This window comes from Athalia rosae, chromosome 3 (assembly GCF_917208135.1).
Source record: "Athalia rosae chromosome 3, iyAthRosa1.1, whole genome shotgun sequence".
NCBI lineage: Eukaryota > Metazoa > Arthropoda > Insecta > Hymenoptera > Athaliidae > Athalia > Athalia rosae.
The window spans coordinates 7,136,817-7,158,052 of record NC_064028.1 but is presented as its reverse complement, the minus strand read 5'-3'; the positions used below and the strand labels follow the sequence as shown (position 1 = coordinate 7,158,052).

At 39.6% G+C, this 21,236-nt stretch overlaps 1 protein-coding gene across 6 annotated transcripts in view; it reads right to left on the bottom strand.

Moving 5' to 3' along the window:
- The window catches only part of LOC105687718, a 136,346-nt gene that overhangs the window by 56,594 nt on the left and 58,516 nt on the right, over positions 1-21,236 (bottom strand). For all 6 annotated transcript variants that reach the window (XM_048652429.1, XM_025746103.2, XM_048652427.1 and 3 more), the window contains 6 exons: positions 20,600-20,773; positions 20,289-20,450; positions 19,934-20,176; positions 19,604-19,834; positions 10,814-10,937; positions 5,536-7,747 (listed from right to left, as the gene is read on the bottom strand). In XM_048652429.1, coding sequence (XP_048508386.1) covers positions 5,536-7,747; positions 10,814-10,937; positions 19,604-19,834; positions 19,934-20,176; positions 20,289-20,450; positions 20,600-20,773 — 3,146 coding nt within the window. The remainder of the gene's footprint in view (positions 1-5,535; positions 7,748-10,813; positions 10,938-19,603; positions 19,835-19,933; positions 20,177-20,288; positions 20,451-20,599; positions 20,774-21,236) is intronic.

Below are 21,236 nucleotides of genomic sequence, written 5' to 3'. Positions count from 1 at the left end.
TACGTGTAGATTCGTAATAACGAGTATACAGCTAGAGACAAGACGTAATTAAAGTGCAGTGTCACGAAGCTAATAAATTTCAGTAGGGTAATAAAGTGTCAAATGCAGACGTTCGGCGTCGCACGCTCTATTCAGTTTCTTATTTCATCTGGATAGATAATCGTAACGCCTTTGCATACTCGATTCTACGGAGGCAACGGAAAAGAGAGCTGGTAGAAACGGTAGCTCCATGCGGCGCGGAATTTTCAATTGATTAATTTTGAACTCCATCATATTCACGTTGTATACGATTTTTATTCCCAATCCTTTTTATCGCTCTTTATCTGCACCGTTTAGCGTTTATTCATATTGGAAACGACGAAAATTGAAAAACAAAAGAGAAGTTAAATTAGCATAACCACGGTCGTGTACTCGTTGCGTAACTCGGCGTCGATAAAACTACGTGACTCGGATAAAAATTTTAATGTCACTGCCGTTACTTTGACATTGAAATCTCGATGACATCCCTGAGTTCGTTTTTCTCTTCCGATTCGATCGCCCTATGGGTTCGCAATTGTTCGTGCAACTTTTCACAAACATCGTTGAACAGTAGAAGACATAATCGATTTCCGAACGACCATAAAACGACCCTGAACTTTCCAGTCCCGAAACCAATAAAATCAATCGGATCAAAATTCGGGCTTCTGTCGCGCCCGACAATGAGAGCGAGAACAACGTATTTCGAAGACTCTTCATCCAAAACAAGAAGAGAAAAAAAAAAAACTTTAATATTTATTTCATAATTTCTATGTAGACGAAATCACCGATCGATTAAAATTACCAGGCGTACCTTGAATGGGCTTTGGCGGATCACCGCGTTTATGCGTATCCAGTACAATATCGGCACAATTGTTTCTCACAAAAAATTAAAATTATCACGAATGGATGAAAAATTTGCGGATCACTCGCGGCTCGCAGTCAATGGGGGTAGTATTACCGAACTAGAGAGAGAGAGAGAGAAAAAAGATGAATGGATGTAATAAACCGTATGAAATTCCGGCGATACGGAGTTGAGTATGATAATTTATTATTTTCCCAGTAGAATAACGACGGGGCAACGTCGACGGACTGTAGACTATCACTACGGCGTTGTGTCGGGGTGTCCGTCTACCCTCGCGTATCGATGCAAACTGGCTTATTTTGATCTAATAAACTTCCCTCGTACTATTACTAGCCACTGTACGGAACATCGCGTGTCACGTGAGCTAAAAGACGTCAATGTATTGGAATTTGCTTAGCGTAAGTATTAAGCATAAGGAAACAAGCATATCGCTCGGGCGTACGTAATATCCGAGCGAGTCTGGAACGATGTGTCTATGTACCTTACGATGTACATACTATTAGCCTTTTCACTACTTATTTACCGGAAAGTTTATTACTCCTGTAGCAACGTCCGCCTCACCGCTTTAACTCTAGGTATTATGGGCGTGTATTACATGAAAAAATATAAAATTTACGTCGCTTCGTTCCTGCCTCAGATGAGTACTGGGGGGGGGGAAAAAAATTAATCTTCGATGCACTTCGACGCACCCCCGACTGCGAACTTCGATTTTCGGCGATTGTTTACTGCTCGATTATTTCATAGCATTTTTTTTTAATTTTATTATTCTCAAACGAAATTTGCAACGAATTCTCGGCATCACCCTGAAAATTATAATTCTCGGTCACCTGCGTTTTTCTAAACGGTTTAGCCTCGTTCTCGCAGAGTAACCTCAGTGTGTACGGATTTGCACCGAGAACAGAGTGCTAATCTCCATTCCGATTTCCCTGGGAAACCTACTCGATTCCATTATATATCATGTCGCGATGATATTGGATGATTAACTCAACTCGGAATCATCGCGGGCTAACGAGACGCGCCTAATCCCGATCCCGTAGGCCTGCGTTGCACATTCGCTTTTCCGTTTTTTTTTTTGCTGGCTTTTAGCTTCGATTTTTTTTTTTTATCTCATTCGATCTTCCGACTGTACAGGTAACCGCATCGACCCTAACCGCCCGCTGGCTTACTGGAAGCTCGTATGGTGTATTTAGTTCAACAAAAGTTGGGCTCAATGACCCGGACCAGGGTTAGTTATGGATTCGCCGGGAATCCAAGAAACAGTAGAAAAATAAAAAAATAATAATAAAATAGCGCGAAACACAAAACAAAAAAAAAAAAATAAGTCTATAAAAATATGAGAAAGAAATCCATATGCTTATACCTATTATGTTTCTGACCTAAAATACATGTAATCCACCCTTAATCTATCAGCCGTCAGACGACCCAGAAAATAACCTGTGTAGAGCATAGAGAGAATTGAAGAAATTCGGCAGCTTTTTGTGCCCCAGAGCTTCTTCTTCGCGGAGTGCGGGAGAAAAAGCGATAAACGAAGAAACGGGCGCGGCGAAATAAGAGGTAAAAATAATGTAGAACCGCAAAGAAGAACATGAAGAAAAATGAGAAGAAAAGAGGGAGACCCTTTTTCTGAATGTTCATCGCTTAGCCATGTCAGTTGCAGAAAACCTCACTGAATCTCAGACCGACTATTTACCCCATGCCTCCGACCGTCGTCTGGATAAAAAGAAAAAGGAAAATAATGAAGAAAATAAAAAAAAAAAGTAAACGAAGCGTGACAATACGAAATAATGATCATTCGATATCGAGGGATGGAAATGAAATGAAGTAGAAATCAGGGACGATGTAACTGGATATCGTTCATCGATCGTAGATCATCGCTGTTACTCGGAGGATTTGCGTTTGAATTTTTCGGGGAGTTTCGAACTCGTTTATCGATACGATACGAGGACCGCGTAATTTTATCGATTTTAATTACACATTCGTATCATCCGATCATTCTACCAGCGAATTGTCGAACGTCATTTCACCCCCTCCCTCCCCCCCACCCCCCCACCTCTTTGGGGGTTTCAAATTATAGGTATTCGTGTATATTTTACATGTAGGTATTATAAGCGTATGTATATACGGTATAAGGTACGTACAATAAGAGCCGGACAGATTAGACTTTAGAAAATATATGAAGGCAACATGGCTGACCCTGAACACGGCACGAAGAAACCCTACGAATACACCTTATAATCAAATTATCGTACCACCGTAGTGTACGTATACAGTCCAGAACCGTCGTACTATCTCTACCCTGCGGAGTAGTTCTATATATATAAGGCACACGAAATTTTTGCCAGGTACTCGCTCTCAACCTGTTTTCAACGAAGTGCGCTGACGTAAATGAAATCCAAAAATGGAGGCTCACCTGATTTTCCTGGTAGCGAACAAAAAAAGAAAAGAGAAGAAAAAAAAAAACGAAACACGAAGAAGGAAAAGGTCCTGATATACGCTCGGTAGTCTCCGTCGTTCCCTCGCGTATTACAGAGGACAATTTGCGTCGGATATAGATATAGACCAGATACTCGTCAAAGTTTCACGTAACCGTAGCAGATGGCCGCTATTTGGAAGCATCACGTAACTTAATGATCGCAATGGTCACGTGACTGGATTTGTATTTACTACGTATAAACCGCTCTGCGATGATTCAAAAGCTGCGAATGGGATCGCGATTGTACGTAACAATGCGACATCGCGGATTTAAACAAGTCCACCTCCTCGCACAAGGGCGATTTTTGTTCGTGATCGTTAGAGGCGAGAAAAAAAAAAAAAAAACAAGTGCTCCAAAATAATCTAAAATTGATCAATTCAGGTTTTCGCTCCCTATAGACCGTGCCTAATTATAATCGGAAATAAAATATGCGTACACGCGTTACACGCACGTATCGTACGTACGTATATTTATGATCGAATGCGAGCGGACGTGGAGGTAATAGATCTGTAACGTCTCGTTACCTGTTGGCACTGCATGTAGAGAAACGTATGCGTGTGACGGATGCAGCCGGTTTGTAATCACCTCATCTAATTCACAATAGCTGACAAACGAACGGATGTCCCAGTTACATATCGGCGCACGTGGCAGCGCGTGCTTCTCTTTCCGTACACTAAATTATGTACATACATGAATATATATGTATATATCTATAGCGATGTACCTGTACAACCGTCCGATATACCTGTGCATTTATCTCTCGCGTCGTTCCAAGAAGCGACCGACCATCCAAGAAGAGAAGCGAATATAAACGGAGAGGGTTGAGAATCGAAATGCGCTTCGTTGCCTCCGGCCAGCCCTTTTTGCCGATTCTCCCTGTACACCAGGTGACTCGGAGGACTATCACCTCGTCACACGTGACGCGAATTATTCCGCAGTTGATACGACATCAACCGCAACCCGACGAAAAACAAGAAAACCCAGAAGAAAAAAATTATTCAATAATGTAATTTGAATCGACTTGTTTCTTTCAATTTTATTCAAGTTTGTGCATCCGATATCTGGAGCGGATACGAGTTTTTTTTTTTTCCTCGCGCGTGTGATCGGATTATTCGATGAATTTCTTTTTTTTTACTTTCGAAGTCAGTTATTTTACGTTGATCAATATTTGCTGCAGTCGGGTATAACCGCGCGTATCGGTGTATCCGATGTAGCGCGACCTACGTTATACGTACGGGGTAACGTGGGCGATGCAATCTTTGTTCGCGATACAAGTCACGTGTTCGTTGAGCCACGTGAGGCGAATTCTTGAGAACCACGAGACATACCCGGACAGAGAATTGGTTATCAGAGGTAGAAACATCGACGGACTGTCGATGAAGCTTTGTAAGAAAATTAAGCCACCACCGTCTATCGAAGTGAAAGAACTAGACGGAGGTTTCTAGGAAGAGTTAATAATCGCGCGTCGATAAGAATAACTATTTTTATACCAATTAGCGGCGAGATGTTCGTCGGTATCCAACCCCCTCCCCCGAGTCATTCGAATCGAACGAATTACTCCTCGTTATACTCATTACCGTATACTGGAAGAATAATTAAGTAGTGTAAGAAAACGCGATTATCTCGCCGTTGCAGGAATCAACTATCAGCGCGGTCCGATTTCAACAAATTTATTACAAAACAATACCGTTAATCACGACATCAAAGGGGTCGAGGAATGTCGATGATGTTCTACTTTCCTTTTCCTTTTTTTTTTTTTCTGCTTCTTTTTCTTTTATCGCTTCTTCGGACTATTTTGCCAACACAACTCTCTACCTACAACGAATCGGTATCAGTGCCTTAATGAGCTTGCAAGCTTCGGGAATTATCACTGTGTATAATGGAGTGGAATTACCGCCACCACTTTTCAGCGAAAAAAAAGACACGTAAGAAAATAAGAAAAAAAAAACAAAACAAATCAAAAACTGTAGGATAAGAGTGGAGAAAATTCGCTTCACTAGAAAGTGGTACATTCGTCCCATTAAAGTTAGTCGAACAAAGTGCTCAACCGGGTCTATACGTGTAATACTTGTAAAAAGTTGCTGGAAACGAGGCGATTCTTTTTATTTCAAGTCTGGATGGAAAGATGTGAGATGTTTTTTATCCGTCTCGGAGAAAAGTAATTCGAAACACATTTACTCACCGAAGATCGGTTTCCCTCGTTGATTCCTCGGTTATTTCGTCAGATTCACAAATGATCGTATCCACAAGACCCTCCGATAGCCGGGCAGCGGGACAATTGGCGATGGGTTTTTGTTCACTGACACGAATATTTTCAACATCAAACTCATTCACTGTTTTAATCGTAACGGTGGAATCCTCGCCTCTATTTTCGAGACGGAGTGAGGGTTCGCGAGACGGAGTCGACGTAACTTCTGTCTTATCTTTACACGTCGTTGACATTTTTTGGGGCACTGCCGTTGGCGTTGGCGATGCAGCAGCACTGGAAAACACCGTTGACGCTGAGGGGAAGGGGATAACCGAAGACAGTTTAACGTCCTGAACTTTCTTCGACCCTTCGCTGCCAACTCTGCTCAGAAGTCGTTTATCCTTAGGTGATTTCACGGCGTCTTTGGATTTATCTTTGAGCTCCTTCTCCTCGTCTGGAACCTTCGATAGGTCCATGAGTATATCTGGCTTGAAATTCTTACCGGATATCGTGTTGTTATCCTCTTCGGTTTCGACGAGAATATTTTCCGAAGTCGATTTCGTGAGTCCGGGTAAATTCAGGAGGCCGTCTTCGGACTCTTCGGCGGACGAAGCGGCCTTCTTAATTTTCGTTTTGCAAACGTTCAACTTGTCCTGATTAACGTCCAAACAGACGTTCACGATCTCCGGTGGCGATTTCAAATCAACTTTGGTGTTCGAAACTCTGCTCGACACATTTGCCGCCGCTTCTTCGGCCGAAATTATTTTCGCACGTACCAACTGCACTTCTGGTATGGAGGTCACTTGCTCGTTCGAATTATCCTCGAACAATATTTCCTCCACGTTCTCTCTTATCTTCACTTCTTTAATTCTCTTCTCACCCTCTAACGGAGAAATCATTCCCCTCGGTTCCAACTCATTTTCAAAAGAACTTCCAACAACCGCCGGACTCTCTTTTCTCTTCAAAGAACTTCGCCTGCTGCAGACGGATCTCCGCGATTCCGCGTTATCCGGACTTTGTTTAATCGTTGAACAGGACGAGCCGGGTGTCGCAATTTCCGGTGCCGGAGTTATCAAATCTTCGGGACGTTTGATGACCACGTTCGCTCTCACGGTAGTCGAGACACCTCGTTCTTCGAATGCTCCGGAAAGGCTTTGTTCTTCGTTCGCGATTCCATCGGACACCGCGATCCGCTGATCCTGTGCATCGGGTGGTACCTCGAACTTTTCTTGTTTCGTGAGACTTTTCCTCCTTTCCGATGACGCTTGTAAAAGTCCTACGTCAATCGCCAACGACTGTCTTCTGTCGGGTACGACGACTTGCTGCAGTTGCAACGGGCGCATTTCTTTCAGGCTCTTTCTCCTTTCCGCGGTAACGTCCGCGTCCACACCGTGCTTGGCGAGGTACTCGTTGACCCTCTCGATGCTCTTCTGCTCCTTGAGACTCTTTCTACGTTCCTTGGCCATCCTCCTCGCGGTATCGTCGACGTCTCTGACGCTCTTTCGAGTCTCTTCGATCGCTTCGCCCGGCGGTATTTGCGGCGACGTTAACGCGGTTTCCGGCATTATCGTATCTGCGGTCATAATTTTCCGTTCAGGATCGTCAGGGGACTGCGAAGGGCCCTTAGCAGCGTCGTCTCCCTTGTTCGAGTTACTCCGTTCGCTGATTTTCCCTGATTTAGTGTCAGCCGTTTTTTCCTTAACGAGACTCCCTTGGCGTTTCACGCTCTTTCTCCTCTCCTGACAATACGTCGAGGTCGAAGGTCCCGTGTCGTAGATTGAAAAATTTTTCGCGATCTCCTCTCGTTCGGTTTCCAAGCGTCTTTCGAAGTCCCCTTCATTTTTATCACGGTGACGGCGGTGCTGCGTCGCTTTGGATTCCGGCGTTTTCGTTTCGCCCAATATCGTCACGTTCACCACGGGAACGACGCCGTCGGTAAATAGAAGCAAGTCCCGGGTGGGATGATCGCCTCGCAGGGGAACCACCGCTGCGGGACTACTTTTACCTGACGAGGGAGTTTTGTCACCTGAACATTTGTCGGACTTTGACTCGGAGGAGATCGCTGACGTAACCGTATTCTGCGCGGGCAGTACACTCGTCTTTTTCTTCGGTGAGTGGACAGGAGTCAGCGGAGATGCGTCTTCGAACTGATCGGCGTCCTCGTCCGCATCCGGGTCATGTTTGTCGATTGAGTTACCGCTCGCTCCTGAAATAGAAGTTTCGCTATTTGAGACCTGGTTCAAATTGTTACCATCCACAAGAGGCGTTGACGGTTGAACGTAAGAAACGTTCGGATTGTTCTTCACCGGTCGAATGATGAGCACCGTGTTCCCGTTACGCGATATCCATCTATTATCACCACGTGCAAACGAAGTCTTTCGAATGACGGAATAATTTCGTTCTACGTGCATTCGGAGATGTAAATCGCGCGATTATCTTCACCGGTGTTTTCCATCGTTCCGAAAATATTTAACGAGAAAACTTATCTAATCATATTATCACGCGTACACGGGATTCAATCGACAGAGCAAGAACGATGCACGATTAGTAGTTTCTATACAGAAATAAATTGAACCAGTTTTTTTTTTTTACAATTTTTTTTTTTTTTTTTTTCAAACCAATATACGAGAATACATGAGTGATGGGTAAAAATAGTAAAATGTACAGCGGCCGAGCAAGCTGGAAATGCAGAGGAGGAGAAAAAAAAATAAATAGAAAAAAGTTTCTGTGGAAGACCGAGAGAGCGTATCGGAGAAGAAATGGTTGGAATATAAAATCTAAATCTGAACACGTTAACGTGGTTCTTTTCGAATAATATATCTTGAAAGTATACGGTGTATTGAGTCGCGCGCGAGCGCGCGCGTCCAAAATCGTGTTGTAAACTCGTGTCGTACTTGGGAAGACAATATCCAGCTGTTAGTTCTCTAGTTTTACTATCCCCTTTGATTACGTCTGTCCATTCAAACCAAATACGAGGACTCCACCTAGACCGCCTCGTCACTCAATTATTGCACCGCGAGTAATACCGTTCGATTTATCGGGGCGCAAAACAGAACCGGGAAGACGAACATTTTTTTCTCCCAAATTCACGACCACCGTCTCCGTGTAAATGTCACGATCAAAGGAATATTCCCACTCTTCGGCCGTCTGATGTACGAGGAGGAAAAGATTTATATATTTTTTTTTTAACGAGATCGTAATTATCTTCTAATCCGATGGATCAATCGCTCGCGATTCCCGTTGACTGCGGACGAGCAGATCTATCATCTTGCGAACGAAAAAGTTATAAATTTTATTCCGACAATTTGAGTGCAAAGAATTACGGTCATTTTATAGGCGAACAAAAAAAAAAAAAAATACAAATCAATTTCGAACCAGAAATCGGGTGAATTTGGCGGAGTTTTTTTTTCCCTCCAGACTCGAAAATGTTCATGCATAAAACCCGGAGTAGCTATACATCGCGTATAAAATGAGACTTCGATTCATTGGCGCCGTTAAAGTCGCAACAAATTCCGCAGGAAGTATTGCCGCATTAAATTTACGACTATATCTACAGGGGGAAAATTCATTGCGTTTAATTTGAGAGCGTAAAACACACCGTTCGATTATATACCGTACAATACCACTCGTACATCGGCCGATGAATTGTCGGTAAAAATTTTGAAAAGAACCAGACCGAAAAAATCCAACGTTTCGCACTACGATCGAATGGGTGTATTTCAGCCCGTGCTCGAGATGGATCGGAAACAGATGAAAAAGTGTAATTTGCGGGAAAAAAAAAAAACGAATATTCAAACCCCCTGGGGAGCGTTGCGAAGAAATAACGAAGGGATGCGAAAACGAAGGGTTCGGAAGGTGATGGAAATTCACCTGGTAACGGACCTTCCAAGTTTCGCACTCACAAATAACACACCTTTGACAAAGGGACAACAAAATCCGACACATTGCACCGCTTCTCGAAGCATTATATCTCGAATGCGATACGTCCTGTACGTATGAAGACGATTGTTACAACGACGGCGGTATCGTCATTATCGGTTATTAAGCAGTATCGTTACAAACTGGGTTTCTCTCAATGGCACCCAGCCGCTCTTGTCTAGACCGACACTCTACTAATACTGACTCGAGTTTCCCAACCGAAATCTTGAACACCCGTCGGAGTTCGGATCCGCGTATACTTGTGCCCGTTTCCCTCCCGTTTCGCCTACCCCCGCTCGTATCGCAGCCTCCTTGTGTCGGCCGGACCGTAAGATCTATAGATTTACGAAGCTTCGCGCGTCGATCTCAATGAGCCAGCGAATCAATGTCGTTCAAGAATTATTGTGTACCTACGACCGTGTCCACGCAACCGTTTAGCGGCGGTATTTACGATCGTCATCTTGAGTTACGCGTAGAGATTTTCGTACGACTGAAAAATTTCAACATCATTTATCGACTCGATATATTCCAACGGTCGGCGACTGAATTGCTCTCGAGCGGGATTTCGTCATCGAGACCGTCGCTATATCGTCGAGAACCATGTGCGAAACGACGACGTGCGCTTCGTTCGCTTGTTTTTCTCATCCTTATTTTCGATTGATGCACGAATCACGAGGGGTAAACGCGTTTCCCGCTGCTAATGGCATCGCACGGTGTTCGCCGCTTAAATAATAGTTATAAATACACGCGATAGCTGTGCATATGAATTTACAGCTTGTACGTGATACGTGTGCACGGGAATGCGTCGACGTATGCACGTTACAAAAAGCAAGCTCAATGCCAACAACAGCAGGAACTGCAGCGGCAGGAGAAGCTGCGGCTATGAGCCATCGATTCACTCGCTGCAGGTCACGGTACGTATTCGCGACGTGTTCGATGTCGAAGACGGTGGGCGTTTACAGCTGTTTATGTAAGACCGACGAACGGAATGCCGACTCCGTTTACCTTACGTCAGATATCGTGTACTGGATTGAAAAAAAAAAAATATTCAGCGAATCTCGGGCGCGTTACCGATCTACGCGAGTACGTATGAATGAGATGAAACGGGAACGAGAGAGGTGCGGGGTCGTCGGGATCTGACCTCATCGAACTCGACCGGCTGTCGTTCATTCGTCAATTAAAATCATATATCTGACGCGCGATCCGACGAGGGTCCGGATCGTGGCGAGGGAAGAGAAAAAAATTAGAAAAGCAAAAGTGAACGGTAGTCGCGAACTTCGCGTCGATCGAGAGGAGGACGTTTCGTGGAATACGCGGCGGTAGAGAGGAATCAGAGAAAATGAAGTGTACGCACCTGATTTGGATGAGGTGAGGTCGTTGAGGTCAGCGAGGTCGACGAGTTCCGGCGCTTGATTAGTCGACTCACTGTCATCTGGTAGGCTTCTACTTCTCCTGACGATGCAGATCGGCGTGACGAGCTACCGTATTAGCGAAGAAGAGGAAGAAGAAGAAGAAGTGGTAGCGGCGGAAGATGTGGAAGTAGTTGCCGTTAATACGAAGACGAGCGTGAGGAGCACAAAATACAGGGACAAAAGTACAGTTATTATCATATCGTTAGTTTACATGAATCAGCTGTAATTGTGTGTAAATATTATAATTGCATCGATTACCAAATATTATCGTAAACTAGCAGCGTACGGGTGCGCGGATCAAGTTCAACTCAAATACGACTATACACATTTGCAATAAAATATTTGCAGTAAAGAGAATCAGATTTTCTTTCTTTTTTTTTTTTTTTTTCTTTTTTTTATTGGCGCTCATTACACCGTTTGTATTGCTCACGAGGTAAAAGTCGGTCGTAAAATTTTACAAATCTCTACATCGCACGGGGCTTTACCAAACGAATTTATTTCGAGCCGGAGCAGCATCGGAATTACATAGTGAACGGGAACTACGAGAAGCCTCAGGGCCCGGCTTCCTCTATCTAATGTGCACCAAAATATTTACAAAGACTTTTGTGATTGTGGGTAGGATTAAAAAAAAAAAATTCTCGACGATTCAACGGGATTGCAGCGGTTGAGAAGCAACTACTTTTCTTCTCTTTTACTTCTAACAACTAAATATGTGAATATCAGACTCACGATGGGAACGTCCCAAACTTGGTTGAAATACGCGCGAGTGAGAACCAAAAGATCCATTATTCCAATTTCTTTCCTGTGCGATTCAAGATGTACAGGTGTGACGATACGACAAACTAAAACATCATAATAACTTGGGCACGTGATAAAACAGGTACACGCGTAGCATCGGAATGTGAAGAGAAGTTGAAGAAAACGTATTCTCAGCTGGTTCTATAATACCGATTACCCGAGACATTCGGACGGACAGACACTCAGGCAGACGTTGTTAGTAGGCTGAGTGACTGTAAACTAACTACGAGTCGGTTATAAACCGGCTGACTACTTCGAGAAGGCCCGCAATGAATTCTGGATGGTTCTACCAATGGCATCATAAGGAAACTTTCCTAACTTTGTGCGCTTAATTTACTCCCTCTTAACTTCCCCGAATCCTCTATACACACTTTACTCTATCGGCAGTTCTACTTCCTCGTAAACTGCACGAGTTTTCGAACAACGATTCGTACAGGTAGTCGTACAAGAAAAGTGAGAAACGATCCACGAGGACCGGAAACGCTGCAATTCGTTTGATTTCTCCTCTTTTTCTGCCTCGGGGAACCAAAATGGTCGATTGTAATTTTTTTTCCTACGTTGATAAAATTTCAGCGTTTTTCCAGGAAGTAAAATGAGCCTCACTCGCGGTATAAGATAGCGTACTAACGGTATTCCGGCTATGTATAGATCGAGAATTAAAAATAGGATTTGATGGTTACGCACGAATGTTTTAAAGATATCGACAGAATGAGTCAATGTGTGGGTGCGTTTTAACTGCTTATAAATTAGGGAAAAATATCCGAATTCTCTATGATGTTGGTAAAAACACTATCATCATTTCTGCGATGTAGAAAAAAATTATTTTTCCCGAAAAAATTGAAAATAATAATGAGTCTCACTATTATCATCGCAATTTTTGTGTTCACGAACGAATCAATTTATTCATCTTTTACCTATGTAAAAATAGAAGGCCGTTTTTGTGGACAGGATTACGAGAGCAAAAAAAAAATTATCGTAATCGTTTTGTACGGGTTTTCCCCTCGCATTACTGTAAATCAAATAGTTGTTGTAGGCGCAATGACGAATTCGTACGAATATGGAATATATATTATATCGGTAAAAATATCCTATTTCTTTTTTCTTTTTTTTTTTGAATCGCTCCAAGTGTCTGGTTGATGCTGTAATTATATTATGCGGTTACAACTTCGGTGGGTACATTTACATACTCGTTAATGGTAAAATAATGTATATTATTGCTTCAGTTTTTATTTCATTTTTTTTCTCTTCGCCTCATCTCAATTCGTCTTACCTCCGCGCACTGGGTTATGCTGCACGACGATATTAAAAAATGAAAAAAACGAATGGATTCCTTTACGGGGAAGAACATTCCGCGGTTTTGTTTTTTTCTTTCGGTTTCTCTAAACTTGACGCGCTCGAAACACTTTTTCGATTCACGCACGTTGTATCTATTCTCATATATTTATTAACAATGGAGATAAATACATTAACATAAAATTTTTCGGTAAATATTATTCAACAGTTAATAATTATAATACGTTGTTCTTTGTTTTTCTACAGTAGAATACAGTGTCTTCTTCTTCAATGTAGTAGAATACTTATAATCAATGAGGCTGCAACGGCTGGCGCCATGCACAGCAAGTAGATAATTGTACAATCAATTATATCATATTTACTTTCAGGCATAATGCATAGCAGTCGTACAGGTTCTTATACGGAGGACAGAAAATTTGGAAAATTGGAAATTAGAACTTTTTAGTGTTTTTTACGGATGATCCTAATTCACGAAAGATTAATCGATAGAAGTTCAGATTTAGTTACACCAAGAAATTATTGATTCCGTGTTACGGTAATACACGTCGAACAGTAGAGATTTTCGTTTTAAATTTTCATTCGTTTTTTTTTTAGTGATTTACTGTATCTTTAGGCCAGGAGAATCGACTTTTCGCACATAGTTACAATTAAATAGTTACAAACATTTCGTCTAAAATTACCAATTATTACAGCCACGAGAATTCGTACACGTATTTTACGTAGGCTGCACATATATATAAGTAGGTTTGTATTATCGAACGTTGATAGAATTTCATTGCATTCATTCTTTAAATTTTTATATTTTCATTTTTTAAATTGATATATGTATTTAATCGTTATTATTTTTATTTTCTTCGTTTAATTATTTATGGATTTTCATCACCACAGGGCTCATAAGGTCGTTGGTTACGGAGGGGATTAGGTACGTACATTGCGGGTGAATATAACATTGTTCGCAAAATTAATTATTTTTATTTGACATTTTTATTATCTTTACTGCCATAAACTCGTGGCGACGTTTTCGTTGGATATTTTTTCATTAGGTAAACTTTAAAAAAATGTAACTTTGAAGCTGACGCGAAAAACGAAGAGCTTTCGGCTTACTTTTTACAGGACTTATAGGATCGTACTTTGGCAATCTGAAATTTGACACTTATGAATTGATCAACAACTGAGAAATAATTTCTCGTAGTTAAAGTTGTGTGAAAATGAAAGGAAAAAAATCATCCCGTTAAAAATCTCGAACTATCGAGTATCTGTAGACCATACAGTATGGTTTTTTTTTTATCGATTTTTAGTCGCGCGTCTGAAAATTCGTTGAAAATAACCATTTTTCATTTTATCTTAATTATTATTTTTGATTAGATTCGTAAGTTATGCATCACATAGGTTATTATTAGAGAATTTTTTTACTTTGCCTTTGTTTAAAAATCTTTTTTCCTTTTATCAATTTTTTTTATTTTTCCAATCATTTATCTTTCGTTCTTCATTCGTTGAAGTTTAATAATATCAGTTCAGTATCGATAAAATTCCATGTATATAAGATTTATATACATATATATATATATATATTATATATATTTTTTTTCTTTAAAGATATGTGAGCTGCCGATTGTAATATGTGTATATATGTAGAAATAAGTTACAAAGTTTTATAAAAATTTTTTAATCCGCGCACACAAATATGACGGGGTATAAGTTATAATTTTCTTCATATTTTTTTTCATTTACTTTTGCTTATTTTTTTTTTTGTTAAATTTAATTTTATATAATTCGGTTCCTTTCATTTTTTCAGGGATGGTTCGCGACTTTTTCATTTATCACTGTAATTAATAGCGTAGGTGTATCAATTTTAAAGTTACATAATTAGTCTTGGGATTATTGGAATGGATGTTTTTTAGGGCACACGTAACACCGTTAACGTTACAATATGTTATAGTGTATGAATATTATAGCATATGTGTACAGTCACAACAACAATATCGCATTGGTCGATATCTAATTAATAATGATTATCCTCCCGCGATCCTATGAGTGCTCAGATCCGGTTCTGAAATTAATCAGAAAAAAAAAGAAATAGATTAAGATTAGTTTATTCTAACCTACGGCATGCACTGAACAGGAATAAGAGATATTCATTATATTCACAATAATAAAAAGATAATGTGCGAAAAGAATTTATGCCATAATTATCGAATTGGTGCGAATGAAGAGAATTTAAAGACTTGAGAAAAAAAAAAAACGAAAAAAAATTAAAAGGGGTCCGTTGAACAATCCCTCCATCAATCAACGTAATTTCAATCATAGGGGTGAAAAGTGTTAGCGTGAAATCTAGGCCATAGGTAGTCGCATATCTTGTTCATACGTGAGAGAAAGGCAGTGGTTATTTAAATTTGATACAGATTTTTTTGTAAATTCGGCAGTGATAGATATGAAACTAGCTATATAGAACGGATATAACTTTATCTTCCACAGTTTCTCAGTTGATCACCCGAAATAAGATGAGTCTGTCGCTTTAAGAAGAGACCAACCCACCCTACGGGTCATAAAGAGATTTTATAGGCGACCCGAGGTGGATATTGGACGTCTAGATTAAGCTGCGCCTAGAATTAAAGATTCAGTGGCTCTGAAACCCTCCCTGAAATCTTTTCGCTACACCTATCGCACGTCACAAGAGCTTTTTTTTCTCATTGTGTTTCAAAAACAAGCCAAATCTATGATGCATGTTTCATCGGGAGAGACGAAAAATGTTGAATATTAACATTTCACGAAAATAGTTTCAATCAAAGCTTTTTCAGTTCTTGCTATGTACATATATAATAGTAGTGAAGGAAAAGTGCCAGTGAGTAGTGGAAAGCTATATGGATTTACATATTATACATACATGATTGTAATATATATATTAGAAAAGCGACGGTGAACGAAAAATAGAAATAAACGAAAATAAAATAATGAAACAAAGAAAAATAAAGAGAAAATTGAAGGAAAAGATAACTTAGAGTAACGTTAGTTATAAGTATTATATGCAATATTTTTTAGTTAGCTTCGATCTAAGATCGTTTAATTCAAACGAACATAAAGAGAAGTATTAGAATTATTATATAATATTTACCGCATATATCAGCTTGTGGTTTTCTGTTCTCTGACTTCTCATATCCTATGTGTCTCTGTCTCTCTGTCTCTCAGTCTCTCAGTAACTGTCTTTTTTCTCATTTTTTTTTTCTGTTTTTTTCTCTTTTTCTTTCTCTCTCTCTCTCTCTCTTTCTCTTTCTCGACTAACTGCAAAGAGACAAAGTCAATTTTATACACTGCTTAGTTCGTTGTGGAGAAGCTACTGGTATATAAAATCATAAGTATGTTCAGAGAAAAAAAAAAAAAATATCTTTACGTATGTTCCTTTCATTTATTTAATTATATTTCACGAAGATTTTTTTTTTTTTTCTTTTTTCTTCTACTCTACCAGGCAATTTTCATTCACTATTATTTTTGTACTTACTTGCTCTCGCATTACACCCCGCGATAATTTGCTTTCAACAAGTCGAAGTTTGTTTCCTTTCTAGCTACACCACAGTCGTTATATTAATATTCAATGATTCATTTCAATTCGATCAAACACTACGTAAAATTTTAGCTATCTCATCGCCGATAGGATGTATAGCTGATGGCGATACAGTGTTCGCATCTCTTGAATACCGAAGCAGATCGACAAAATTTTCATTACGGTCGCTCGCACGAATGTACAAATCAATGACCGAATTTTTTTCGCAAGATATCTGGCTGAAATATTTTTCACTGTTCGATACTCACCGTAAATATTATTTCTCTTTAGGGCATGTTGAAGTTCGGTAAAAATTTCTAAATTCCTGAATTCAATATATTTATATATTGAGAAGATGTTCCCTCTTCAATCACCTCAAAAGGACAAGGAAATTAAAAAAATCGAACAAACTGAAATTTTTACGGGCACATACAATAATTGGGTACGGGGGATTTGGGGATGGACGAATGGACGGACATACTCAAGGGGTATATAATAATCAAACGAAACATAACAATTATTGTACAGGTTTACAGCATCCCGTTTATTATGATAAATACCGAAAATACAATCGTTAACAATTATATTCCGATGTTATGTTAATCGAAAGTCTCTTGAATATTGTTTAATGAATTAAAATTTGATATGCTTACGTATTTAATATAATTTTATCAATCTATTTGTTGAATTAATTGAATCATTTTATTTATTTTTTCTTCTGGAGTTTTGAATAGTCAATTATTAAGTACATAAAGAAAACACACGCATGCAATATTGGTGGAAGAAAAGTATGCATAAAATGTATTTACATAATTATAATACTAACTTGAAACGAATTATCACTACAGACAAAATTTATACATGATACAGCGTATATTGCACAATTTTTAATTATATATTTTTGAAAATATATCATCACGATAATAACGTGATCGATCAATGAAGTATTCGATTTACGTGATAATTATTTAGATTAGATTACTTTTATGAATGCTTATTTGAAAAAAGAAGCGTTGTGAATCGAATGATTATAATAGCGGTGCGATATCAAAATGGATCAATGTTCGAGAATGAAATATAATTCATAAGACGTGATTGGCTTGAGAAGACCTTATTTCTTAATTGTTTCTTTTTATTTTGCATACTTTTTTCCATTTTTTTTCAACAGAAATAAAAAATCGCGAAAAATATGATACTTTACGAAAAATTACGACGCATAATTTTTTATTTTTTTGAAAATTTCTGTCAGCGATTTCATTGAAGTTTTTAATTTAGCGGGTGCGTTTAATGTAGCGTGCTGTATAACAGTAATTTACAAAACGGAAATATAACATTTAATTGAAAACATAGTGGGATAGAGGCGTAAATAACTGAAATTATTATAAATCAAAAATACATTTACGACAGGACGTGGGAATTACACACAAAAAACGTGAAGTACCTGCCCATTCATTAGGCTGGATGATTGAAATGGTGAAATATTAATAGTTGCTTTTTTTCAACTGAAAGTTAAAAAATATGCAGTCGAAGAACGAGCTGTACCAAATATCAATGCCGACGAACCGGACCTAATTTTATTTATAACTTAATACTTGAAACGAAATGCCCCAGAAATACTGCTGCGATTAGAAATGACGTAATCAATAACTTCGGTTTTCGATATTTAAAACCTTCGAAAACCGGCGAGTCTATACATATAGTCTCGCTTGGGAAAAAACCAAGTAACATGTTTTAAAAAAATATATGTATATTTCTACATATGTCTACCTCTGTGTATGACGTATAAAATATTCAGGCAGATTGTAATATTTGAGATTATATACTTAGAAAAAAATACTAAAGTAATGATATCGATTTGAATTTCTTTTTCATTCGCTATGGGATATTGAATTTAATTGTTGAATTATTAGAAAATTATTTAAAAGCAGATCTGTCATTTTTACTGGTATGTGAAACAAGATGAAAATCGGAGTAGTAAATCTACCAACGAAATACCTAACATAAACCTAGAAAGGATATTCAGACGCTAGAATCTCGATATCCAACTAATAATTATATTCAATTCCGGACATTACGACGCGTAACGATCCTCCTAAACTAAGCTATGAACCAAGTGACGAGTTTCTATGGATTGGATAATTATCACTCGTTAGAATGTTTCATATTTCTGAATACTGAATTCTCTCCACGTCTTCGACTATTAGCACAATAGTGCCGTAAGTATCAGCAGCCTGCCATGGAAATTTGAAATAAATTTTCAGGCTCAGCGTCCGAGGACGTTGTTCGCGGACGGAGATTTTAAGATCCATTATCGAATGTTTAAAAAATATATTTATACGTATGTATACTTTTATTTTGTTCGTTGTTGTAAATTAGTACCTGAGATATCTAAAATTTCATATAAATCGAATAATAATGCATTGAAGGCGCTTGAGAGAAAACAAAACGTTCCACGAATAGTCATTATCGAAATTTACCGCAAACGTGGCAAATATAATAATTCTTGCAAGGCACTTTATATATTATATGCACGATCCTGTAAACGTCCGATCTACGATCACAGGAAGTAGAAAAGCTGCAGTCATTGTGAACCTTCTATACTCGGAAATAAAAACCTTCACGACGGATTCTTACAGCCATTAAATGAACTCGAAGTTTGTACACTCTTGTAGAAAAGTGGCAATGACGAATTCAGGTGAATATGTAGATATTTTTTCTTTAAATTCCGATCGCGAAATTTCAAGTTTCGGACGGTTTGATTAGCTGCACTCTTTCGCGAGATCCCGATAATTCAATCGAATACACTAAGCTCTTCAGTTTCCCTGGATCGGAGGCGCTGTTTTTTTATTCATTAAATGCTAAACACCCGACATCTACTGACTACTCTATATAGATAAGATATTCAAAAGCTTTCGGATTTAACGAGGTTGTGTTGGTGCTGGAGCCCCTCGATCAAATCCATATGATGAGGTGGCTGCACCACGTTAATTTTTCTTTCTCTAAAATACTCCTGCCTTTGTCTGCGACTATCAGTGACCGCGATTTGTGGCATAAAATTTCTTTTTTCCCGCTCAATATCAACCTCGTCATCTTGACCGCTCACCTGGGCAATGCTATCTGGGATAGGCAATGGTTTGGCTACTCCGATGCGCACGGTCCCCTTAGGAGCACCCTTCAACGCTTGCACCGCCTGGTCCAACGTAGCGTTCTCAAGGGCAATGTCATTGACGAACAACAGTCGATCGCCGGGGATCAATTGACCGTCAACTTGAGCCACACCCCCAGGCACCAGTGAGCGAATTACTATCACAGTTTCATTGGGGTTCATCGGATCCTGAAATTATAATACCGGAGCCAAAGTGAGCACGTGTACGATTGTACGACATTCTTGGATCGGATCATAAAAATTCTATAAATCGACTCGAGTTCTTACCTGATAGTCCAGAATCGAGAACCCAAGGCCCCTCTCTCCTTTAACCAACTCGATAATTTGCGGCTCTGAGCTCCACATAGCAAGACCAGTCAGAGGTTCGAGCGAGCGTGATTTCATTTTGCTTAGACTGGCGTCGGTGACCGTAGCCGTTGTTGTTGTCGAAGCCAACGAGCCGTCGGACTTTGCCTTCACCAAACGATCCATCGCTGGTAATAAATTTTGAAGCGAACCACCGAGAATACTCTGGATATGAAATAAAGAACGAATGAATGAATAAACGAACGAACGATAGAGCGACGGGCAATTTCTCGGCGTGAAATTTTTATTCCCTTGAAATAAACTACGCGCGACTTACTCTGGTCTGAAAAGCAGCCTGATGTTGAGCAGTATCGATGGGACAAAGCGGATCTTGCGAAGCGATGTTTCTTCCACAAACCATGCGAACGTGAAGCGGCAACTCCTTGAGTACACTAACTACTTCCATGTGATTAATTCCAAGCAAACGATATCCATTTACCTGAAAATTAATCCATGTTCTCTTCGCAAACGGACTTGTTCTCATTTATAAGATAATGAAAATACGATATGAAATTTCAGCTATATCTGGCAAATGAAAAAGCAAGTATCAATTTTTTTTAATGATACATAGATCGATGAATAAAGTACCTCCAAAAGTTCATCTCCGCTTCTCAGACAGCCGTTTTGTCCTACTGGTCCCTCCGGGAGTATGGATCTGATGTAATGGTGAGGTCGTACTTCTTGTCCATCTTCAACGTCGACCGTACCTTCCAAACTAATTCCCAAGCCACTTCCTTCCGCGAATTTTTTCAGCTGTGCGACCTTACAACGCGCGATGAAATATTATTTAACAACTGGCGGTTCGGTGACGATGGTCAGTCGACAAAAATTGTCGAGCTCTAAATTCACGTTGATGTCCTGTCTCCTAGGCTACCGTCACTCGCATGATGAAATTTCAACGAAAAATATCCATCGAATCGAAATAAAGGGCGATGATTTGAATGAAGTACCGTTGCGTATTGTGTTTGATACACCACTGTGTGAAAATGTCACGTACGATAAAATCGCTGATTCATTAGCGTCCCCTCGGTTCAGTGAGCAAGAATTTACTTTTTGTTCGCCGTATAACGGGGTTCCGGGGTATAATTTTTCGGAAATAATTTGAATGTAAAAAATGACGCAGAAAATTTTATCGCGTAAAAATTGAAAAACTCATTATTTCCCATCGATGCCCGAGCGGAATTTTCGATTTTCTCGGGTAAAGATTCTATTTGGGTAAAACTTA